Below are 26,397 nucleotides of genomic sequence, written 5' to 3'. Positions count from 1 at the left end.
CCTTTTATCATTATACCATCCTTTTATGTCTGCAAAGCTACATTGGCAAGCCTCAGTAGGCACATTCGAAGCCTGCTTAACTGGTAGTCAGAGGGCAGAATGGCGTTATTTGTGATTCCCTTGCAATTGACTTGGAGTGGTGATGGGAGGATGTCAATTTTGCAAGGGCAACATTATTCCCTGCACTCACTGCTCAGCCCCAGAACACTCGTTTGGTTGTGAAGACAAGTGCTTAATATGCTCACTTCTTTTCTCTCCTGTCTCCTCCACATTCCTGCTGAATCTCACATTCCTTTAAGCACAGCCCTGAGAGTACAAGGCTTTAGACAAGCCAGAAAGAAGAGAAGACACTCTGTGAAAATAGGGCATTAATGGTTTGCGAATCCAAAGATAGTTAACTGATGTGTGCATTCAATTAAGATTAGTTTTTCAGTTAAAAGACTCCCCAGGAAGAGTGGCTTTTATTCTCATTTCTGGGGTATGAGCAGTTAATGAAGAAAGTATATCAGAATTCCACCCATGTTATCCAGAGCTGCCTCAAGATTCCACACCGTTTTCAAGTCACTTGATTAAGGAAAACTTGCCAGGTGAGATTAAACAGGCTGGAAGGTGATAATGGAGACATGTGTGTCATTTCTCATCTTTGTTATGGGTGACATCACCACCAGCACCACAGAAAATTGTTTGACCCTTAAGTTGATCCATTTTGGAATGTTTCCTTTTTTAAACTTAAATCTTACTAAATCTTTATATAGCGTGTGTGGATATACATTTATATTTTTCACGTTGACGCCAGATATTTTTGCTTGAGGCATCTTTTATAATTTGTTTTATTCTATGTTGCCCTGAAGGGAAAGATAATATCATCTCTTCCAATGTATTAGCTAAATGCTTCCAGATGGGCCATAGGTATAAAGGGCAGATGAGAGAGTGGGCAGCAGAGACAGACAGCCAAAGTTTCAATCCTGGTTCAGCTCATACTGCTGTGAAACTCAGGCAAGATCTGCCACCTCTCTGTCATCCTTGGGGTCTTTCCTTATCTATAAAAATAGTGATGATAACAGTACAGACTCCATAGAGACAGCTAAGAATTAATATGATACAGTGCTTATTATAGTATGTAGAACATAGTAATTGTGCATTGGTTACTGTGGCTATTATTATTATCTCATTTCCATTGCAAGAATTTAGGTAAAGTCAGCACATATTTTTTTTTTGTTGTTTTTTTTTCATCTTAGGTCTCTTTGCAAAATGGACTTTAGAGAACAACTTGGAAGGCTGTGCATGGTGGCTCCTGCCTGTAATCCTAGTACTCTGGGAGGCTGAGGCGGGTGGATTGCTTGAGCTCATGAGTTCAAGACCAGCCTGAGCAAAAAAGCAAGACCCTGTCTCTACTAAAAATAGACTGAGGCAAGAGGATCACTTCAGCCCAAGAGTTCTGTGAGCTATGATACCATGGCACTCTACTCAGGGCTACAGCTTGACACTGTCTCAAAAAAGAAAGAGAGAGGGAGAGAGAAATGAAAGAGAGAGAGAGAAGAGAGAAAGAAAGAAAGAAATGAGAGAGAGAAAAAAAAAAGGAAGGAAGGAAGAGAGAGGGGAGGGAGGGAGGGAAGGAAGGAAGGGAGACTTGGCAATGGTTTTATAAAATGTGGACACTTTGTAGACATGCCCTTCTCAGGGTCCTGAGAACTGCTGTGAGTCTTCGTTATAAGTGGTATTTATTTTATAAAATGGCTTTGAAATGACCAGTGGTAACAGGAGCTGAATCACTCATATGAAGATGTTGTGTGGTGGGTAGGTTTGGGCTTTTTCCACAGGTGCAATTCAATTAAATTTCTTTCATTGCCTCCCAAAGTCTTACCCACAGACTAGCAGCCTCAGTTTTTCTCATCTGTGAAGTAGGAATGCCTACCTATTGGGATGTTGAAGAAAAAAATAAGTTGGAAAAGTAAAATGCTCAATACTATTTGGATACATGATCTTTTCAATTTTCAATCAGCCTTACACAGAGCAATGACTGACACAGAGGACCTGGGGGTGGATTGGGTTTCAACCCCTGAGTTTTAGTTGTGATCCAACTGCTGACTAGCTGTTTGATATCTTACACTGGCCCACAGTCAGGCTCTCTGAGTTTGATTGTGTTTGCTGTCAAAGGAAAGATGTTTTGCCCCAATAAATAGTTCTGATTTTGATTGAATAAATGTGCTTTGGCCCTTTACCAGTTGTTAATTCTTCAGTCAGAAGAGAGATTTAGAAAAATGTATTGATATCTAACAATTGTTTTGGTTGCTTTTCTAAAATACAACCCAGTATGTTTGATTTTGTCCTTAAAAGGGTCATGGTACCTATTGTCCCGATATAATCACAAAAGTTTTCCATTTGGGAATAGGCCAGTAGTTTATTGAGCTGATATATGCCCCTGCAGACATGTCCCAGCCCTCTGAAAAAGCCAGTAACAATATCTGACATGGTGGCCTCAGGCAAAATGAATTGCACAGGTGGAACTAAATATGTATTTTCATTCCTTCTCAATTCACCAGCCTTCAAGAGGGGCAGGAAGATGGTGGAGAGTACAGAAGGAAAGTCACTTCTTTTTCCTTGTTTCTATTTATTATTTGTTTTAAGTAGGACCACTGCACCCATCAAAATAGAAAAAAAATGGAAGATTCAGTTTGGGGAACTTCAACCTCTAATTCCAGTTACAAGGAAAAAGAAGTTCAGAGGAATCTCAGCAGGAAGAATGTCTTTTTGTCCTACTCATAGCATTTCTGAAGGCTGACAAGATTGGTGTGATTGGTGTGGGACTTTGCCTATTTGGAAAAATGGTGTCTGTGGCCAGTGGACCTACTTTAGGGAATACTCTGACCTTCATGAAGACCCATTCAGCCTCTAAGCAGAGTCTCTACCTGAACCCATATCCATACAGCCAGTTTGTCCTCCAGAAAGCGTGTACCCATTTCTAACCAATCCTCAGCATATAAGAACTTAATGCTGTCATTCAAGTCCCTTTAATTGAGAATTTAACCTACAAAAGTCACTTTTAATAGTAAAATGTAGCTTACTGTTGCTTCATCGTGGGCTCTGACTAATGCTGTCTCCAGCAGCATCCTGGCCTCTGGTCTCTTGTGATGTGCCTACTGTAAAAGGATCATTTGTAACTCTTTGATGGGCTAAACAGAGTTATTAACCACAGTCCTCCCCAAAGCTAGAAATAACCCAAAGCAGCAGTGATGAAAAGGTAATCATGATATCCTTAAAGATGGACTGTGCCATGCCGTCCTTGTCCTTAATAGCTCTTGGCATAACTTGCTAAGCCTCCCCCACCCCTACCCCACCCACAATATTTCCTGTGGATTAGGAAAGCCTCTTTAATGGTTGAGAGAACAAGTGAAAGGATCAGAGCCTGAAGGCAGAGGCTGATTGGTTTCTTCTGTTTACATTAGTGGGTTGGAGGAGGGGGAGTTTGTAGATCCATAACAACAGCCACACTTTCTTCTGGACAGTGTGGTCCATGTTCCAGTTAGTCCCCACCCCCACCCCACTTCTTTACCTTGTGCATTTAAAGAACAAATTTTGTATGTATGGCAATTGCTGTCTGATTACAGTAGATCCCCTTCCTTTGGGACCTACATTCAGATGCCAACCTCTCTAGTTCTTGAGAGTTGACTTAAGCATTATTGAGGTACTACAAAAATTCATTTAAGTGCTTGTAAACAGAGACCTGCTAAACACATATGACACAAAGAGTCTTCTGTACCTGGTGTAGGTGAGTGGGTTCAAACCTTTCTTTTTCTTGCTGAAGGTCAGAACCAGTGTCAAATTTACAGCAAACCCACTTACGGTGCTTGGCGTTCCCCTTGGTTTTTATCGTCACAGTAGGTTTTACCTGACCAAGAAGTAATTACACCATTATTTTTTATGTGGTGCTTTATTACTTGCTTTTCAAAATTGGTTTCCAGCATCTCACAAGCTAATAGCAACAAATATGTGATCGTAATGTTCACTCTGTCAGGAGACATGGGGTTATTGAGGAAGTGGCCACATACCCATTGCCCACACAATAACTGTTACTCCAGAACAAGTGAATTGCTTAACTAAACATCTATTGATTGTAAGACACCAGGGACTAATATTAAGACCACCAACATCCAAAGGGGAAGAGTAAGTTCTGATTATATTCATACACACTCACACACACACACGCACACCGCATTTTGCCAGATAACACAGCTCCAAATCTAGGTGAGTTAGAAGCAATAGAACCTCATTGGGAGGCCTTCAGTCATCAATATGGTTCCGTCAGCTACTTAAAAAGTGCACATCCAGAATGAGAGTAGAAAAAATGAAGAGCTATGGAAATCCTCTTATCCTCACCCCTCCTACCGTACTAATAGGAATGAACTAAATCTAAATTATTATCACAGCAGTTCTAGGTGAAGATCACAACTTTTGTCTCAGGACACCTTGGAGTTCTACACTTTCTCATCTGGGACTGAGTGAGTGTCCTTCACTCTCTCTCTTATGCCTGTTAGGATACGCTAAGCTGCAGTGAGGCAAACAGGTTTGCCAGCCACACTCACTCATTTATGCTCAGATCTTCATATTGGGGGTTATTGAATGAGACTAAAGAAAAACAGAGCTTTATAGTTAAAGCATTCACAAGTCTTCTAAAATTGTACTGGCTATGTATGCTAATGATCTCAGCATTACATTCACAACTTCCACATCTGCAAATTTACAAACTGGTTTCCATTTCCCTCTGTCAGTTTGGCTAGAGTACAATGGCAATGGCACCATCACAGCTCACTGCAGCCTCAAATTCCTGAGCCTCCGAGTACTAAAGGTATATACCACAATGCCTGGCTAATTTTTTCTGTTTTTTTTTTTAGTTTTGGGCTGGGGCTGGGCTTGAACCCATCACCCCCGGTTTTATGGGGCCAGAGCCCTACTCCTTTGAGCCACAGGAGCCACCCTAATTTTTTGTGTTTTTAGTAGAGATGAGGTCTCACTCTTGCTCAGACTGATCTTGAACTCCTGACCTCAGCTGATCCTCTCATCTCCCAGAGTGCTAGGATTTCAGGCATGGACCATCATGCCTGGGCCTTATTTCCAACTATTGACTGAATATTTTTACCTGGATATTTTACTGGCACCTAAAATAATCAGAATTTGAACTCATGATTTGTTTTCCTTCCATATAGTTTTCTTCCTGCCAAATGTCTGCTCTATCTGCTCTGATCAGATTGTGTCACTCCCATGATGTGGAAAATCTTCCATAGCTCCTTGTGCCTGTCTACTCTTAGCAAGGCACTCAAAGCCACCACAGTTAACTCATGGTTAATCTTCATCCGCTCACCTTAACATGTAAACCAGGCTTTCCCTAAACTGGAATAGCCAGGCTTAACCCTTATATATCTTTCTGCTTTAGCTCATGTTGTCCCTTTTGCCTAAAATGCTTTTCTTTCCCTTTTCTGTTGACAAATCCTATTTATCCTTCCACACCCAGCTCAAATATGACCTTGTTGGTAAATATAGCAGAACCTCTATAAGTTGACTACCCAAGGGATTATATTAAACTGGCCAACATACAGAGGTGGTCAGCATTGGAGCTAGGCCTTCTTACTGATACATACATGTGGTGCATGTCCCGTCTATGAAAATCTGGGCAGCTTCAGGAAGTAGTCAGTGTAAGAGGTGGTCACCTATGGATGTTTTTCTGTATTTCCTTGACTCTACTACAGAGAATTAGTTTTTCCTCCTTTTGTGAAGTGCAGTATTAGCACATTAGTAATGCTACACTTTTGTTTCTTTTGGGGTAGCTGATTACGGGCCTTCACCGCACCCTAGTTAATACAATCCTCAAAGATATAGCCCATTGCCTAGAAGAACTTTTCAAATGTGGTCCTTTCCAGCTGGGGATGCATAGAACACTGGACCAGGCTGTGCCTCTCTTACTTTTCATCCCTTAGCACAGGGTTTTGTGCATAGAAAGCATCCAATTTTATTTAATTCATAAGGCAATATAAAACATCCCAAGTCTGGAGAAGAATCCCATCTTCATTAAGTGCCTCCTAACTATTTTTGTTTCCATTTGTTCACAGAAGTTATATTTGTTTTAAAATGGTTGTGTCCTCTTCCAGGTAAAGCTCTATTTCAGGGTGGTAATTTCAAGTTAGTGTAAATGAGGAAGGAAAGGCCAAGCCCCAGGGACAAGGAAAACACACCCAGGGTTCTCTTAGAATGCTGCAACCTTGTGTTGTCACATTTACCAGATTGTTTTAGAGTTCTGTTTGTGTCTTTCTGCCCTTCAAAATCCTGGAGTTCTTTGAAAGTGGGGAATATATAAACATGTCTGATTAGTCCTGAATTCCCTACACCTGCCCCTATTTCTAGCACATGGTGGGTATTTTGAGGTATTCTGTGAGTGGTAATAACAACTGCATGTTTTGTTTTAATATTTATATGCTAATCACTGTACACATCAAGTCTTCCCGTTACAGATAAGGAAGACTTAGAGAATGTAAGTGACTTTTTCCAAAAGGCACGTATCTGGTCAGTGATGTCATCTGGGTGCAAATCTAGCTATGTCTCTGAAGAGAGAAGGGGAAGGATGGTGTGCTATTGATGAGATGGAAGTCAGTGAGGTCTGGAGTAGGGGATTAAAGTTTTCATGGGATGTAAATTGAGACAAAGAAAAGCACTAGAACAGACTGTAGAGAGAAGGGCATGTGAAGAGCAAGACAAGTCTTGGAGGCTAAAATTAGTAGAGACTTGGTCTGGAGACCCCTTGGTTGTCCTAAGTTGGCTGTTCTAACAGGCTCAGAGCAGGGCTCTGGAGACAGCCTCCCTGAGTATGAATCCCTGCCCCTTTAGTCATAAGCTCTATGAGTTTGGGTAAAGTAGGAACTCCTCCAAGCCTCACTTTTCTTCTCTATGTAGTACCTCCTTGTAGAGTCTTGTGAAGGTTAGGTAGGTTAATCCACATAAAGTGTTTGGCACATGGTGTTAGCTGCTGTTGTTGTTGTCATTATTACTATTGTTATTAGAAGAAGAAAATATACATGTGAATGAACACAACAGATCCTTGTAGTATCTTAGCCTTTAATTCATTCCCTGCTTCTGAGTGAATCCATATTTCCTAAACTTACGCACCAAGGTATCCCTGCAAACTCATAAGGATACTGTTGGGTATTTTACATTTGAGGGAAACAGGGATAGTTTATGTTTGTCAAATGCCATATGAACTACTGATTTAAGGTAGTTCAAAGCTTAACAGTAGATTACCCTGCATCCTTTTGATGGCATCAAACCTTTGCAAAGCTGCTTTTCAGCATTCCTATGGTTGAAAGGAAGTGCCGTGTGAAAATCAACGTGGGGTAGAAAATGAGGGCGCCAGTGTTCAGTCTGATTCTGAGATTTGTGAAGTTGTTTGATGCCCAAAAGGAACACACATCCCATTAGTAAGTCATGGTGATTATTTCAAAATAAAATAAAAATATTATATTTTTCTTTCATTTTCCTTGTATCATTTTGATTTTTGAAATGGCCACTCAGTTGTTAGGATAAAAATGTTAAGCTGTTTGCACCTAAGTAGTTAGTGAACAGACTGTTGAGCCTTTCCTTTGGTTAGGTAGGCTTTGAAAGAATTGCTGTGGTGCCAAGGTCCTATAAACAGAGCATTTGAGGAGCTCTGGAGTGCACAGTGAGTAGAGGTGTAGTCAGAGTATGTATGGAGGCCTAGAGGAAAGGCTTCCAGACTCCAGCTTAAGGGAGAGGAGACTTTTTAGCTGAGTCTTAGGATAATAATGCTTTATAATAATAATCATTTATGTTAGGCCAATACTGAAGAAAGCTGAATTTGTTTATTCTAAATGAAGATGCTATTTGGGTTGGAGTTCAGGCTGATAAAATCTTCTAGGCCTATCTGTAAGGCCATTGCAATGCTCTGTGTGGTGTACTTGTTTTAAGTTCCCTTTGACTCCATTAAAATGTTCCCAAATAATCACTTCACCCTTTATGATGTCCCACTTATAAGAACTTTCCTATTAGTGGAATTACTGGATTCTTTGGAGTCACTTTGATTTCACTCTTTTTGGGATTTTTCTTTTCCTCTGGATCTGTCTGCAGAGCTCCACTGTAACTTCATTATCCAGCTCTTCTGAAACCTGTCCACTGGCTTAGAGAAAACGACGCTGTGAACAGTAGGAGTCATTTTCTGAGTTGTCTCATAAAACTGTGATATTAACAATCACAAAGCAGGACCTCAGCCCAGAACTCTGCACCTAGTTAGCTCCAGGCTGGGAGACGGGTTTCTCTCAGCCCTGGAGCCTGACTCGGTGCTGTCCCCTGCTGAGAGTCATAAGTTGCTGGTAGGCTCGTTCCACAGAGTAATAAGTATTGTTGTTTAGCAATTGTGTTGTTGAAATTCAGCTCCACTCTGTCTGACAGTATTTATCTAAAATACTTTCCCTGGTGCGTGTTCAAGTTCCAGTAAACCGTGTCTTATTGTGCGACCTTTTCATTTTCCAGTGAAAAGGGATCAGCTCGTCAGATAAAAGCTACAAGCCGAAGTACAGGAAAAATGCGTGCTCAGAAAATCCAAGCATGATTGAAAACAAGATGTGTTAAATCAATGCGGTTTATCGCCTGCCTATTCCCGGCAATTGCTGTTCTAAGCTCATTCTGAACACACACTGGATGATAAAAGTACAGTGTCACAGCACTCGCTGGGGTGGGAAAGTAAGAAAACATGTTTATCAGACAGGCAGGGTGATTTTACCCCCTCAATAACAGTTACTGTCAGAACTCTTTGGGAAGAAATCTGAAGAACAATTATAGAAGTAATATTACTCTGGTTATATCAGAAGGGAAGCCAGGAAGGGAGAGAATTATGGATTTATCTTTATATGTTAAGGAAGAAAGACAGAGTGTGCTGGCCTTCAATATTTAAACACTGCCATCCATTACATAGTGAAAAATCATCCTTCTCATTTCAAAGAACAAATCTGACTTTGAAACCTAATCATAAATGATCCAAATTAAAAAGTCTGAAATGAAAAAGATGGCAAGGCCAATAATAAAAATTATGAAGATGAAGCTTCTGTTTACTTGAGGGATTTAATTTTAGTTTTAAACTTAAATGAAATTTGGAAATCTACGTGAAGGCCCCTGAAAGGCCATGCTGGTCAGAGCTGTTGTACACAGTAATGGTGACTTTCCATGTCGACTTTATTACAAGTAAGAGAGCAATAGAGTTTCTCCTAAGTGCAGGTTCACCCACTTTCCATTTTAGGTACAGTGTAATCCTCCAGGACAAGAAAGGGATCTGTCTAAAAAGAGATGTTCCACTTCTGCCGGTAATTTCTGACCCATAATCGTCTAGAAAATACCACTGGTTGTGGTATGAAATAAACTGGTTTAACGTATCTCATGGATAGCATTATGTGTCTTTATTTTCTCAAAAGACAAATCAGCTTTTGAGAGGTTCTTACAGGTTTTGACCTATAAGGAGAATTTGATGAGACAGAAAACATAGTTTCTTGATCATTTGTAGGGCAAGTTTAAAATACCAGGGTGGCCTCCACAAAGGGTTTGTATTACATGGTGAGCTTTAAGTAAAGGAAAGAGGCCGTCACATGGCTTGTTCTTCTGTATAAAGTCAGGAGTCTGAGCACAACCATTCCTGTTAGTGTTGGCACTTTGTTTAACAGATACCCTGTTTTCCCGAAAATAAGACCTACTCACAGGAAAGATAAGACATCCCCTGAAAATAAGACCTAGCGCATCTTTGGGAGCACACCTTAAAATAAGACACTGTCTTATTTTCGGGGAATCAGGGTACTATGTATTTAGTTAAAAAGGAGCAGTGTGCTTGATTTGGAAGCAGGATGTGTCCATATGTTGCAAATTGAAGTTGATCAATATTAAAATAAAAACAGTCATCTTAAAATAGTAAGCAAAGCACTGTAAAGAAAAATAATGAGGCTTTTGTAGTAATTTATGCAGCAAGTTTTCTGTGCCTCAATTTCCCACTTTTGAACTGGGAGTAGTAATTTGTAACATTTATGTCAAGGGCATCTTGTAGGAATAAGTGAGATAATTTATATAAAGCACTTTGATATTACTGGGAGAAGAGCCTTACATGACCTCAGGTTATGTTTAAAATGACACCTTTAGAAGGAATCTTTGTGATTGTTAACATGTATAATCTTCAGAGGTTCTTATAACTTAAAGAATAATTGAGTTCAAAGATGCTAAATCTTAAGAATTAGTTTTCTTTTAAAGACACCTTTGAAAGTAACCTGACAAATGTAAATTGGCACAAATTTTATGAAGGATACATATAAAATATACATATATATGAAATTATTTGAAATGTGCACATTCTTTTATCCAGAAATTTATCATCAGCATGATTTATTATATCACTTAAGTCAGTGAAAATTTTGGGAAAACCCCTACATTCCTATTAATAGAGTTTTATTACATAAATTATGTCCATCCATATAATGTAATATAATACAATCATCAAAAAGAATGAGGTGGGTATAATGTATGTACAATCTATATATAAAACAGAATTGCAAAAATATCTGAAAGCATAAATACTAAAATATGAATGGTACTTATACGAGTAGGGGTATTGTAGGGCTTTCCCCCCTTTTGAAAATGTTTTTAGGTATTGATGTCTTTCTTTTAGATTTAGAAAAACAGGAAAGCAATTTCATTTTGAAAGACAAAAGCAAGTACTCTTAATTCTTTCTTCTTCCTCTTGATTACTTTTATGTCTTGGCAGTGTTATTAATTTGCAAACATACACAGGTTCTTCTTGTGTTCCAAGCTTCAGTGCTCAGGCGCTTCATCTCAGCCTCCCTCCCAGAGCCCCTGCCTTATTGTTTCATCCTCCGGGCTCTCTGCTTTCTAGAGGTCTCTCTCTCTTGGGTCTTTGCTTTCCAAGTTCCCTTGGACTGTACTCTTTGGAAAGAGGACTTAGCTACTCAAGGCACTTAATACCTCTGATGGTGCCCACTGGAGAAATATTGCTTCCTTTGCTTGAATTTTGAGTCCCACATATCAGAGGTTTGAAGACTATAAGTAAGAATAAAAGGCAGTTTGGGAAAATCTCCTTTGCCTCCATGTTGGTTAATTCTGCCTGTGTTAGTTTCATCCTGACACTGTGTTGCAGAAAGTTACAGCTGTCTGTGGTTCAGTGAGCCCTGCTCTGGAAGCTCTCCGGAGTCTCCTCCCTCCTGAGGCAGGGGCATCAGGCTGGAAAAGCCTTTCCCACAGAAAGCAGAAGCTCCACTGGAGTGATTTGCTCTTAGGCTTCTTAGGAGGTGTATCTCTTCCGCTGAAGAAATCAGTCTGGCCCGCCATGTGTAGGAAACATCTAAGCAGGTAATGAAGAACCCAAACGACTGGAAATGCAACCAGTTTCCTCAGGAACCATATTTCTGGCTCTTGTTTAGGTTTCTGGTTGATTTTTCGGTTTATATATTTTAAAGTCAGTCTTCAAGACAGGTTCGTGAAGATAACTTGCTGTTTTATTGTTTACCTCTGGTTATTAATTTAGTGACTGAGGGAAAAATGGGGCCATTAAGGAACAAAAAGGATCTTCCTAACACATATGTAATAACTCGTGCCCAGAATGGATCTGCCTTGAAGGGAAATGCTCTGCTGTTACTCCTTTAGTTCAAATATAGAGTAGTCACCAGGGAAGCTTGGAGACCCAGGTGCTAGTTTTATCATTGCCTCTGCTATGAGGTTTTATTTATTACTTGGCATAACTCTAGATATTTGTTTGAACATTAAATGGCAATAGAATATTAATATTGCCTTCCTAATATCTGCATTTCTTTTTATTTCCAGTCAGAATGACATCATGTCACACAACCATTAAAAAAAGGAAATTAAAACCCCAGAAATATGTTAAAGCAGCACAGTGAGTTGCTGAATTATAAAAGCAGGGAACTCTGTGCGCTAGGGTTGAACAGCACCCAGAGCACTTTCCCCTGGTGTTTGTGAACAGAGCGTTAGCCCTCCTCCTGCATTTCCCCTGCTTCCAGGAATTCATGAACTTGAGGAGGAGGGAGGAGTGATTTCTTTAAAAGGAAACTCCAAAAAGAAAAAAAATAGATTTTCATGACTGAGAAGCATTCATCTTGACTACATGATTTTAATTTGCAGATAAATCTACTTAAAGAGGATTTCTCTTATTTGATGTGTTTGTAAAGTGGATTTCATAGAGAAACAAAATGCATGAAAATGCTACATACATATATATATATAGTTAGAATTTACTCGTTACTAGATGTTTTAAATAGAGTTTGTAATCTTGTGATTAGTATGAATGCATCAAATCTGGTTACATTATCTAAAGTTTCTTTGCAGACAGCATTTCATGCTGCATGAACATTTCAGCATTGGAGATAATAGTGTCATACACCCAGCGCTGTTCTGTCTCAACCAGCACCTGGGCTGAAGTCTGCAAGGAAAAAGTTTTACCAGAGACTGGTTCAGAATAGAAAGTTACTGGTTTCCTTTAAAGGTGTCTTAGATGATGAGATTGGGAAGCATGCTGAAACCCTTAGTAATCAATCCCAACACTAAGCCAGATGAAACAGTTTGGTTTTTTTTTTTTTTTGGTCGGGGCTGGGTTTGAACCTGCCCTCTCCAGCATATGGGGCCGGCGCCCTATCCACTTGACCGCAGGTGCCGCCCCAGTTGTTTTTTTTTAACTATTTAATTTACTGTTACTTTTTGCAGTTGAAATGCCATCCTGTGCAGACGGCAGGTATGACCCACCAGCACCCATTCCCAGTATCACATGGGAGCTCTGAGCAAGAGGTTGAGACATCTCAGTTGACACATCTGCCCTGCACGTTTGCTTTCCTGGGTAGAAGCTGAAGGAGCTAAGGAAATTTCTCCCTAAATATGCCTATGTGGCATAAGGAATACTTTGAATGAAAGACCTTTGGAGAAAAAGAGGGAAGATTCCCATGATCCCTACAAAGCGCTTAATTTTGCTCTTTATGTGTTTACAGGAAAGCTTCAGAGGTACTTCGACACACTGTACATAGCTCCTCAACATCCTGCTGAGATTACTCAGTAAATATGTGTCCACCAGTGAATGAGTCTGAGGGCCAGTGAAAGATACCTGGAATTCAGTTATTGGCTCCCCTGTGGCCTGATCCTACTTTAAATGTGTCCCCATTAAGTGCAGTAAGTGTAGTGTGACCCGAAGTGGGGACTTTGTCAGAAATAGGAGCAGAGAAAGACAAAAAGGAAGGGCTCCTGAGTGGGACAGCAGCCTGCAGTGAGAGCCCCAGAGCCACACCCCAGCTCTGCTGTCAGATGTATTTCATCTGTTGCTTCAGGTTGGATTACCTGGACTTTTCAGAAAGTTTGGTTTTTAGGGGCTGTGGTGTTGTGACACAGAACAGTTCATTCCTACAAATACTACCCCATGAGCACATGGTAGGCTCTAAAAATGATTCCCGAATCAATGGATAATTTAATATCCTTAGGAATTTTTAAAATGCATACATTGGCCCTGTTTTGTTCTAATGATGTAAACATCGAAGCTTTTCTATTTGGGATAAGAGTTTTTAAGCCTGTGATCCTTCCTTATTCTGTTACCATCCCTAATGTCAAACTTTTTTTTTTAGTGTTAAATCATAGCTGTGTACATTAGTGCAATCAAGGAGTACAATGTGTTGGTTTCATATACAATCTGAAATATTCTCATCAAACTGTTCAATGTAGCCTTCATGGCATTTTCTTAGTTATTGTATGTAGACATTTGTATTCTGCCTTTAGTAAGTTTCACCTGTACCCATTCTAATATGCACCGTAGGTGTGGCCCCACCCATTACCCTCCATCCACCCTAACCTCCCTCCTCCCTTCCCCAGTTCACTGTCCCTCAGACTGTTGGAGGGCTGCACTATAGTTTAAAAAAAAAAAAACTATGAACAAATTCCTATGCACACTGCACATATCTTATTTTGAAGTAAAAAAACAAAATGGGAACAAATACAATCACACCGCCTCATGTGGCCCGAGGGCTGCAGTTTGAGGACCCCTGGTTAGGGTGACACCCTCTGGAAGCCTTTTCAGAGAGTGTGGACTGGCTGTTAGGAAGCAAGGCCACACAGGCTGGTCTCATCATTCCATGCCTTTTGCAGTTTACAGCTTCATCTGTTTTTCTTTTTTCAACCTAAGATGGTCATGCCTCTTTATTGGTGATTAATTATGCCCAATTAATATTTTTGTTTCTTTCTCTACCAGATTCTCGAAATTACCCAAGTTTGAGGGGGAAAAAATTGATTAGTCTCATTTTTTTCGGTGCTCTCTGAGCCCAGCAGTTGAGTACAATGAGGTCACTCTGTTGAAGGATTAACTTTATATTGCATTCTTGCAGAGTAGATGTATGTCCCTGAGGTACAACTACCCCCACTGATGAAATAAATATACCATTCTTTATGATTCCTCCCTGCTCCCCTCTCTGTTGATTTTCAGAGAGTTTATGAATAGTCACATATTTATACAACTGGCCCGAAGTATACTACTTATTTTTCTTATGGTCTGTAATAACCTATGCAAGGTTATTAAAGGGTATACAGACCCCTTTGAAAGCATAGTTTCTTATGTCATTACTTTATACAAGCAGTCAAATTCCATCTCACCAACAATCTCTTGCTCTTAACTTTTTTCTCTGATTATAAAAATAATATGTGTTCATTGTGGAAAATTTAGAAAATGCACAGCACAGAGGCGGAAGAAAAGTACTATAAGACCCACCACTTAGAAACAACTTCTGTTTGGCACTTTATACACACACACACATACATTTCCCTTATTCTATATTTGTTTGTTTAAATAAAGTAACCATACTGCGTCTGTGCTCCTGTAATTTTTTTTAACTTAGCAGTATATTGTATCAGCAAATATTTTTTTTTTTCCTGTAACTTTGCTTTTGAGGACTGCATCATATTCTGTGTCACAGGAATGCTATAATTTAACCACATGCCTTTCCCAGATTTTTAATTTGATTTTTTTTGGAAGTTGAAGTAACAATATTTATCAGAAGGTAGCTCTCATTCAAGAATTGTTTTCGTTTTTGTCTCTAGTCAGTGCAATCAGAGAAATCATCAGGGTCCTCTGAATTTAGGACAATTAGCTTTGTCTACAGAACTGGACAATTCCACTATAATATTCAATATTTATATTGAGGGTAGGTTAACACATTTCAAAATAATGAGCAGAGAGAAAATCACAAAGCCATGGGAAATAGTATTTTAAATATTTCCCCTCTCACGGTATACTTGCATATCATAAATGCTTATTTTTCTTTGAATAATGAATTTAATATGTCTAATTCCATTACTCTTTGTAGCAGCAGGATGACTTCTCCTCAGTCTTTAGCTATTAGTTCCATATGATATTTGAGGTGGTTCTTTTAATTGTTGATATTAAGTATCAGTTATTCTCTGTGAATTGGCTATCTAGCCAGGAAAATGCATCCTCTCCCCAATCTATCAGAGGGTCAGTCATTCAAGTAACAACCATGGGTTTCCACACGCAATAGGAATTCATTATGCAAATGATAGAAGGGTTGGGTCAGCCATTCAAATTTTATTGGTGGCTTAGACTGAAAAATAAAACCAAGAATTATAATAGGATTTCTAGGATGCTGAATTATGTTTTCAGATATTTAAATGATATATTTAATTGCCTAAAGCTACTGTTTATGGTTCAACATTTTCGTTGGCAATTAGCATTATGAGTGGGAGTGGATATGATAAATAACTGAAACCTCCGTGCTCATTCCTGTCTCCCTCATGCATGTCTTGATTAAATACCATGAATTTTACCGGTAACAGCTTTTCCCTGCCTAAAGAATTCGATGGCTTTTTCTCTACAAGTCTAATTTGAAAAAAGAATTCTTCTCAAGGGTTTAGAAAGTAATTCATGAAATGGGAAGAATAATAAATATTGTGCCTTAACTCATATGCTAGCAGAGATAGAGAGATTTGGTACGCCTGGGTGTAATTTTAGTTAATTTCCACAAGAGACAGGTTGAAAGTTTACTGTTTGGAAAGGGGGGAGGGTGGGTTAAATCTCATATTTGCAAAAATGATTACATTATCTTAAATGAAAATGCTGCTCTATTAACGACTTCAATAAGCATTACATTTGGGGGGGAAAAGTCTTTTTAACAAAAAGTTACCTGAAGTTTAACTTAAAAGACACAAGTGCGGAAAAAGTACTTACTCTGATTTATATGTCTTTTGAAGGTGTAATTATTGGCTTTTACTCACCTATGTAAAACAATGTACTTTTGTAAATGGATTTCTGGCCACTTTATGTAGCCTCCCCCCACTTTTTTTTCTTACATAAAAAGTAAGCACTGTCAATCAAGGAATTTTAAGGTTTATTTCCTCTTTAGAAATGATTGATAGCCTTTTAGATTTACAAGTTGACAAGTTAAAGGGTTCTATTGGTATAATTATGTACTAAATTCACAGTCTTTCAATTTAAATGTCCTTTTAAAACCACAAGATTATCATACCTGTATTTTGAAAAGTGGGCCAGTCAGTTTGGGTTGGTATACAAATTGCTTCCATTAGCCTTGGGACCTATTTGAATTTAATACAGTTTTTTAAAGTTAGTACTAGTAGGAATCTTACTTTTAAAATTTAGGTTAATGGAAATGCATTTTAAGTAAAGCATGTGGCAACTTGTTTTCTAATGTATAGCTAAATGTCAGAACTACAAAAACTGGCTTTTATTCAGTATGGGAGAAAATAAGTGGTTGAATACTTCGGTTACACTAAAAAAGAAAAGAAAAGAAAATTTTCAAACACCCACCTGCCCATTACTTAGGGGATATAGGGGATATGGTAGAGGATGGAGTGGCCATCTTTTCCATTTTTTCACTTTCCTACCCCAGGAAGGATTTTTGAAAATGATGGAGCAGAGTCCATTTTGTGTTGTGTTTAATTTAAGGATGCTTTGAAGAGTCAGTGTCGGCACAGTAAGGCCCATTGTCTCCAAATATTATAGGTGTGCTCTTCTTTTAGCCTTTTAAAGAATTATTTCTGGAGACTCAGCTGCTCTAAGCTGGTACTCCACAGAGGTTGATCTTTTTCTGGAAATAACATCAATGTTGATGAACAATGGATCTATCATTTTAGAGATGAGAGTTTTGAGTCAAGGACATTTTCAATACCTGTCTCTGTACAGACTTTGACAAAGATGGCACAGAATTCCCCTGCCTAGAAGATCCACTCTGCCCACTGTCCTCTGTCCTTACCATGTTGCACGCTTACTTGCAGAGAAGGTGCTGAGATTTTATTTGGAGTTGAGGTCCATTAGGGCTTTTTTTTTTTTTTATTTAAGCAGGTACTTTTTAATTGTGCTGTTTCCAATGTGTAGACCCTTGCATGTTTGTACCTGAGCTACTGAAATAATTAAATCCCTAAAACCTCACATCAAATACCATTTTACTTTTTATTTATAATAATGTAAGGAATATAGAATTTGGCCAGAGGAGCAGTGTTCAAGACTTCCTTCTCGGGGTGAGTTTCTCAGGGTGAGTCATTCCCCACTGTATACGGTGAAAATTTTCAGCCAAGAGATTATTCTTACAACCATTTCATGATGTAATTCAAAAGTATCAATTAAACTTTGGACTTTCCAGTTATTCCCGCACCAGCAGTATTGCAAATCATATTCTGCTTAATTTCCTGAAAATGTTCTAATTGTGTGACTTTTTCATTGCAGCGCTCAATGAACCCACCATCGATTATGGTTTCCAGAGGTTACAGAAGGTCATTCCCCGGCACCCTGGTGACCCAGAGCGCTTGCCAAAGGTCAGCATACCTCCTTTTTTGGGTTATGGTTCTTTAGAAACTTAGATTTGAGTGACTGGCAGAAAACTCTGCTGCTGGTAAAAATGTGTTTATAGATAAGCAACTCATATTTTTGTGCTTGTGTGTTCAGTGCTATAAGATAAGTAATAATAAAAGTAATGAGTACTTATGTGCCAGACAATGCTATGCTTATTTTTACATATATTATTTTATTTTATCCTGTCAACAACCTTTGAGGTTGGTATTATTACCACTCCTATATGTAAAGGAAGAAAAAAATAAAATAAAGATTAAATAATTTGCCCAGGGGCACACAGCATGTAAATTGCTAAACTGAAATTCAAACCTATACCATGACTCCAGAGACCAGGCTATTTAATCACTACATCATCAATTCTCAAAAGGAAAAGGATACATCAACTTTCTACCTACATGAGGATTTATACTTATCCCCAACAAGGAAAGAACAGTTAGAGCGCCAAAGAAAACATGTTGGTTCAGGCTCTGTTCTCCTGAGGCATCCTAGCCATTTGGGAAGTAAGGCATCAAGATGTGAGAAATTAAACAAAAATTAAAGGGAGAGTGATAGGAGTGTATGTCACACGGCAGTATGTCAGTCAAGGCTAAGTTTTCCATCCAGAAAGAAGGAAACTGACTTTTATTGATGATTGTGTACTTGTGAAAATTAGGGACATTCCTAATTTTGTACCTGAGGAATTTGGGTCCCCTGTGGGAGAGATTGCCGGACATGACTATTCATAACTGAAAATAACAGGACATTCAACAAACATACGATGACTGTCCTGTGAGGACTTAGAGAAGAGAACAGTTAAATGCTAAAGAAGGTAAAAATACAGATTTAGTTTCATTACCATTCACTGTTTACTGACAGCAAAATAAAATTTCATTTGCTACACAAGTGAAAACTATTAACTGAGTAGTTTTGTGGTCCTTTTCCTTGCCAGCGTAAGTCTAGAGATAATGTCATTTCTAGATCCATGTATTATAAAACACTTACAAAAATTAAGTTGCCATTTTTCCAAGGAGCTCAGTGAACCTCCTTGGGGGATGAGGTCACCTTCCAGTCCCACCTGTGAGAACATTCCCTGGCCAGGAGATAGCTGCCCCACAGGCTGATGCACAGATGTTCGGGGCTGGGGAGGGAACCACTGCCCCAAAGGAGAAGGTCTGTGATAGGCAAAGGCATCTTTCCTCTACCTTGACCTCAGGGGGAAAGACCACTAGCTTTCAGTCTTAACCTTCAGCTTCCCAGAACTGAAATGCTCGTCCCCTTTGTAAAAACTTCTCAAAGCATTTTACCTACAGAAGATGTATGATGTGTCAGTATGTTCATTCACATCCTTATCTTTGAATGGGGCCTCTATCTTGCAGGTCCTTCCCTTTTCTTTGCCACCCTCACTTAGATTAAATAATCTAACTATAATAATGAATAGCAGTCTCCTTTTGTGGTATAGATGTTTCTGGAAGAGACTTACTCTTAGGTACCTCTGCCTCGCAAAAAATGTACCTCTTGTGCGCTTCCTATGAGACAAACTGGTGATTTTAAAGCACAGTGGTATAAATGATACATGTCTACCTAAGGTTATTGTCTTAGCTGTCTTAGTGCAAGAGCAAAGGATGGGTACAATGCAAAAGATGGGTACAATGCCAGATTCTTCCCTTTGTTCCCATTTGGGGACCATCCTCACTTTATTTTTTGCATTTGCTTTAGCATTTGCTCTCTAGGGTCCCCTGGAGGTATTGAGGAGAGTCAGATTGAGCAAGGTGGAGCTCGGAGCTCAGCCACTTACTAGCTGTGCAACCTAAGTCAAAATTCTTTACCTCTTTGTGCCTCAGTTTTCTTACCTGTTAATTAATAGGGGTGGAGACATTTTCTACCTTGTCAGGTTATTTTTCTGATTATAAAAGATAGCTATTTTTATTTGCTGGTCGAATGACAATGGGATTCTTGCTTCTGAGAGCTCTCCCATTCAGTCTGCAGAGTAGGGAGGGAATCGTAATCCTAGTGAGGAGTTGGGCATATGATTTAGCTATTTCCTCATCTATAAAATGGGGGTAATATGCCAACTTCATAGGGATCATGGACAGATAAAGAGGGGTAATCCCATGGGTGCCCTTGGCATAGCATCTGGCCCATAGTTGCCACTTGAAAAATAGAAGAGATCTGTTTTAATGGCTGGTGTCTAAGAAAGCAGTACTTTTCTTATTTGTAAGAAAAGAAAAGAAATGGGAATCTAGGGTTGAGTTCTGTGTACTTTTGCAAACATTTTTATGGTTGCACGTTATGTTCAGAAATATTGAACAAATAGCACAGGCACATGCCGCTTTGTCCCTTGTGGCCTGATGGTGAAATTCCCAGCCCTTTTCTTCTGGGTTCGGGAAGAGTAATCAAGGACACAATGGGTTTGTGTGTTAAGGAAACACTCCACGGCTTGCCTCTAGCAGGGCTTGGCCAAAGCCCACCCCAGGAAGCTCTCAGGGTGACTCAGAGCTGTGCTGCTGTCCTCTTGGCTTTGAATGTTAAGGTGGAGCTGGAGTTCAAGGGCAGGGTCAGGAAGTGGCGGATGGAGCCAGCACAAGGTATTCCTGTGGACTTGGGAGATTTATACCCCTGCTGTCCATTGTTAGGGGGATACGAATGGGCTCCACCTTTCTTAGACTCATGGTCAGTATTTGTCAAACAGGAGTGTTTCAGTGAGCTGTGGACCACACACCTTAAAAAACAAACTCCACTTTATTAAACCCATGTGTTTGTGAATAGACAAAGCTAGATTCATACAACCACCCACATATTCTGTCAAACGAAACTGTTCCAAAGACCCAGCAGACAGCTTTCCATAATAATATGCCTTTGTATATAGGCTTGTGTTTTTTCAAAAAACTTGGACATGCTTTGTTTTATTGGAGCCCCTCTTGTGAGAGAAGTGTGGGAAGCAGACATCCTTCCCATTTACCAAATGGGATAACAGGAGCAAGCAGAATCCTTCCCTGTAAATTATTTTGTCCCTGAAAATCACCATCAGTGATAGTTGCTGTACACACAAATTTAAAATAACTATAATTATGCTAACCCCAGATGTTTTTTGGTTTCCTTTTTCATATACACATGGAGAAAGGCAGGCTAAGGTTTATAAATCATAGCATTCTGTTGTTTCATACTGTTTTGCCTTCCTCTCTGGATCCTGGCAGGAGGAAGAGGGACATGTGACCAACTTTGGGGTCAAGGGTGACTTTTCTTTTAATTTAGAGGTGGGGAGGGTAAGAAATTCTGAGACGTCCATGATGTAAACCAGAAACATGGAGCAAGGAGCTTTCTCTGTGCTGAAGGCCAGAGGTATCTCCACCCTCTTTCATTTTGTTCTTTATCTTCGTGAGTGGTTGGTAAACCTTAGCCCAAAGGCGGAGAGGGCAGAGCCTGAGCATAGCTGGCAGCCTACATGTTAGACATGAATCCTGGGAAGCAAGGAAATGTTTCCTTCATGCCTACCATGAGCTCAGCACTGCATTATCAAGGTTTTTAAGAACACAGAGGCCAAGAGAGTAAGCTTTCAAAACAGACAGCTGTAGACTACTTGGTGCACATGACTCAATTTCCCAAACCTCGCGTTTCCCCTTTGCCAAGCAGCTGCCCACAGCATTGTTGATTGGTGTTCGTTGGGTAAGTTGTGCAGAGAAGTAGCGAGCATACAGTGAGACTTCAGTAAGTTGGGGCCACCAGTCCCTGAAAGCTGGGTGTTCCCCACTTCAGAGGAGGAGTCAGAGGCCCAAAAGTCCTGGTGACTTGCTAAGGCATCACAGCTAGCAGTGGGAAACTAAGATTCCAACCCATGTTTTCAGGCTCAAAATCCACACTGCTTCCACTACATCAAGTTCCGACTTTTCCTTTGGATCTGAACACCCAGATAATTCCGCCTTGAGATGGCTGGCTTCTCTCTCCCCACCCGTGCCAGCGCCCGGCCCCATCCTCTGCAGAGTCTCACCGGCTTTCTCTCTTTTCCCTGCTGAGAGGAGTTGGCATGGAGACCTTCTCAGGGCACACATGTTTTCCCTCCATGAGCCAGTCCCTCTTTTGTAGAAAATAAAGCAGTTTGAGAAAAGTAACAAAGGCTGCATTTGTGTATTTTGCTTTATGGAGCTGAAAATATCTGGCAAATTGATCCAGTGGGAGTAATAAATACACATTACTTTATCTTGTTCTTCATGTCCTATACCCCTGAGTCTTGATAGAACAACACCACTTAATAGACTTAAAAAAGAGTAATTACACTCATTGGTTGTGTGATTTTTCAGCCCTCCCAGCCCTGCCTGACCTTCTAATTTAGCTCACCGTGTCTAACTAATGCATTTATATTCATCTTTTATGAAGCATGTATAGTACGGAATTGACTTTGGAGCCCTTTTCAAGCTGTCCTCCCAGGTTTCCAATCTGGTTGGCAGTCAGGAGGGTAGGCACCATCCATCTCCATACGTCCGCATGTACAGACAGCACATGTACGTGGTGCGAAGCATTTTTTTTATCCTTTATGAAGCATAATAAAAAGTATTTATTACATTTTTACTTTAAAGCTTTTATACATTCTAGCATTATTTACAGCTAAACATGCAGGCAAAAGATGCGAGTGTTTTAAAAATGATTACTGTTAATGTTTCTGCTTGTCAGAAGTGCTTAAATTTTCCTGCACTTTGTCTAAAAACTTAGTACTATTGCCTTTGAAGAACAACACATTTAAAAGATCTTGCAAGTCAGATTTGCAAACACCGCTGACAGTTTGTGATGAATGATATTGCAAAATTTGCAATATGTTTGTCATTTCGCACAGCCTACATATTAAGGATCCGATTAAGAAATGCAAAACCCCCATGGAAAACAACCGTCCCAAACAAACCTCAGCCAAACCTTGAACCCAGGAAGCACACCAGAATCTCTCAGCCGGGTTTTTTTTCCCCTCCCAAGTTCCCACTCAGCCAGTGGAACCCAATTGTTCTCAGTGCCTTTTCTTCTCACCATATGGTCTCCTCATTACCATACACTAAGAGTCCATATGGGAAACTTGTGAAATGAACTGTATTCATTTTAACTGCCAGATGAGCAGCCTTTGCTTTGCAAGCTTAGCTTAAGTCATCTGCTGTCTTCGTGTTGTTATGGCAACATGGCACCAATAAAAAATCCTAATCTACTGTAAGTGATCACAGTATTTTAAGTGCTTGCCTATAACTGCCCTCAAAGGAGAACGAGAGAGGAGGGGTTGTATTCGTCCCAAGGAGCAAAGGGTTGTTGTTCATTCCAGCAGGTGTCAGTAAAGAGGCCAGTGAGAGAAGGATTGAGGTGCTGCTGTGGCCATGTGGTAAATATGGAATGAGAGGGAGGTGGATGCTGGAGGGGGTGATGGACGGTGGGAAGGACGGATTGTAGGCAGGATGGATGATCGACCCTTTAGTGGGGAGTAAAGAAGGCATCACATTGCATGCACCGTGGTTTCTCTGGCAGACCGACCAGGTAGCTCACCAACCAGGAAGAACACTCAAGGTTTGGAAGCACAGAGGCTGCAAATCCTTGTGGTCATGCCTCTTCATTGGCATTTGAAAATCTCAGTCTCCATGAAGCTGCTCTTCCTGTACATGTGAATTAGTTATTTCAAACACTGGGCTAATTAAAGAGTACCTTAAAGTAATGGAAATAGGCAGCAACATCCTTAAATATAAATCATTTTCACCTCTGCGGGCCCCATGATATGTTGCATCTCTGTCGTTCTATCTGTATTGAAAGTGAATGTTTATAGTCTCAGTTCATCAGTTCACATTAGCCTCATGCTGAATATTTAAACACAGAACAATTTGAACACACCATGAAGGAAGATAGTGACTGCACTTTCATTTGGAACAGCAAGGGCTCATCTAATAATAATTTAGTAAATCAGCCATTTAGTGGCTCGGTTGCGCACTGCATTGTGCCAAATATTATTCAGTTCAACTGTACACTTGCAAAATTGAAATTCAGACTCCGGTCGCAGGCACTGTTTGTGCTCAGTGGAGAGACCAGACCCAGAATCACCCTCCCTAAAGAGTGTTCATGTTTAGTGATTTATCGTAAATACAGAGCTGGGGCAAAATAAAACTGGAGTCGACTATATACAACATCTTCTAATTATGCTTTTAGTGTTTTTAGTCTTTATGCAAAGACCATCAGCAATTCAAAACCTGCAGTTGCATCAGTGATAATACAAATAAGAAAGCGTTGCATAAGCACCGTGCCTCTTAGCAGAGAGCAGGATGACTAAGGGATTTGGGAAAGGATCAAGAAAACCTGACATCTTTATCTTCCACACTGGCCCCTCACACCATCTTGTTTATTTATTTACTTTTTTAATTTGAAGAAACTCTGTTAATATTATACCTAGAAACAAAAGTGACCCTACACAAACAAAACACAGAAAAAAATGCAAATCTTAAGGTATAGTCAACTCTTAGAAAAAAACACATTTGAATTCGATTCCAGGAAACATTGTGTCTCCATATTGTTTTGTCAAAAACACTAACTATGGAATGCTGTACATTTCCCCCTTCTTCTCCTATATCTTCCAGAAAACTTAGAGGTAGATTCCTTTCCTCAGTTGATAATATGCTCAGTGCAGGGGCTTGGTAACCCTCACTACTTATAAGTCTTTTGCCAGGGGAGTTTAGCTTAATCTGTGCCCCCCAGAACTTGCATGTGGAATCCCTGTGTGTGTGGGTGGAGTATGCACACACGCATGCCTGCGCATAGTTTTCCTAGAGAAGGAGGTTATGACTTTATTAAAAATGCCCGTGGCCCCCACAACAATTCTAATTCTCACTTTTTTATTTACTTATTTTATCTTTAACTGACTTGTTTTGCAGTCAATTATTCTGCTCGTTTTATAGTAAACAAAGGACCTGGACCTCTTTCAAGTTCTTTTTTAGCACTAACCTTTTGATGGAGGATGATTAAGTTTAACCTACTGTTAAATGATTCTGTTGTATCATTTCCATCTTAGAGATGAGGAAATTAAGGCTCAGAGAGGACAAATAACCTGCTCAAGCTTGCACAGCTAGTCGATGGAGGTCTCTACTCCCCACATTTCCTAACCCTCTCAGGTTTCATTCATAGGATGACATCTCAACACAGCAGTCAGACACGCAATACACATTGACTGTAAGAATACATATATTTTACCAAAGTTTTCTGGAAATAAGTGGAGGTTATCAATGAGTGCTGCCTATTGCTGGATTAACACTAACTGTATATAATCTACTGAAGCAGGCGCGTTGGCATCAGCACTGTTGTACAGATGAGGACATGAGGCATGTGTTTGCGCCACTAATAGGTCGTGTAGATTCAAGTCAGATTCAGACCCAGTGCCTGTATCTCTAAGCACTGCCTCCTAGAAGTAAGAAAAAAGAATTTGAAGGGATAAGGCCATTTTCCAAACCAATCTTAAAATCTCTCAAGCTTGGTTGGAGGGAGGAGGGAGGTGGTGGCCTAGACTGAAGAGAGCTCACAAAGGGCTGAGCTAGGCAAAGGTGATAGCAAGAATTCAACACACACACACAGGCAAACCTTAGGAATCACTCTTACCCTCGTTAGCTACAGAGCCATGTGGAGGGTCTTGCAATAACAATTATCCAATAGCTCACCCTCTGGACCTCTTTCAAGTTCTTTTTTAGCACTAACCTTTCGATGGAGGATGGTTAGGTTTAACCTACTTTATATCACACCCCAGTACAGGGGCATTGAATATAATTACTCATGAGTTCAGGAGAAGTAACAGGAGTAACAAGGAGCAAACTCAGTGCTGCTTTGAACTTCCCAACTTCCTCCTCCTAAAGACTGAAGCCCTTAGGAATGGTGATGCTAGGAGGTCTTAGGTCTTGCTCATTGTTTTCCGTCCTGAGTACCACTTCAATTAAGCAGTGGAGTAACAAAAACTGAGCCCCAGCGGTCTTGAGGCAGTGGATTTTAATAGTAGTAATACGTAGGACCATGTATAAAGCCTTAGGGATCATTATGGACAGATACTGCTCATCTGAGGGTACAATTAATAACTGATGATGTTCAACAATTCAAGAAGCAAAAGCAAACTATATTTTTGCCACCCTGAGATACATATATATATTTTAGACAGAATCTCACTATGTTGCCCTCGGTAGAGTGCCATGGCAGCACAGCTCACAGAAACCTCTAACTCTTGGGCTTAAGCAATTCTCTTGCCTCAGCCTCCCACGTAGCTGGGACTACAGGCTCCCACCACAATGCCCCGTTATTTTTTTTTTGGTTGCAGTTGTCATTGTTATTTTAGCTGGCCCCAGCCGGGCTGGAACCTGCCAGCCTCAGTGCATGTGGTTGGCTCTGTAACCACTGTGCAACAGGCGCCGAGCACCCCCTGAGATATTCTTGAAGTACAATATAGTTCCAACATGGATACATATCACTCAGGTTTAACACTGTTAATGTGTCTAGAAAAGTAAATATACACATATATA

General features: G+C 40.0%; 1 protein-coding gene across 9 annotated transcripts in view; it reads left to right on the top strand.

Annotated features, from left to right (window-relative positions):
* The window catches only part of EBF1 (EBF transcription factor 1), a 406,628-nt gene that overhangs the window by 353,889 nt on the left and 26,342 nt on the right, over positions 1-26,397 (top strand). For all 9 annotated transcript variants that reach the window (XM_053566782.1, XM_053566781.1, XM_053566779.1 and 6 more), the window contains exon 11: positions 17,789-17,877. In XM_053566782.1, the coding sequence (XP_053422757.1) occupies positions 17,789-17,877 (89 nt within the window). The remainder of the gene's footprint in view (positions 1-17,788; positions 17,878-26,397) is intronic.

This window comes from Nycticebus coucang, chromosome 17 (assembly GCF_027406575.1).
Source record: "Nycticebus coucang isolate mNycCou1 chromosome 17, mNycCou1.pri, whole genome shotgun sequence".
Classification (NCBI taxonomy): Eukaryota; Metazoa; Chordata; class Mammalia; order Primates; family Lorisidae; genus Nycticebus; species Nycticebus coucang.
The sequence above is the reverse complement of the archived record's forward strand: the minus strand, read 5'-3'. Positions and strand labels throughout refer to the sequence as shown.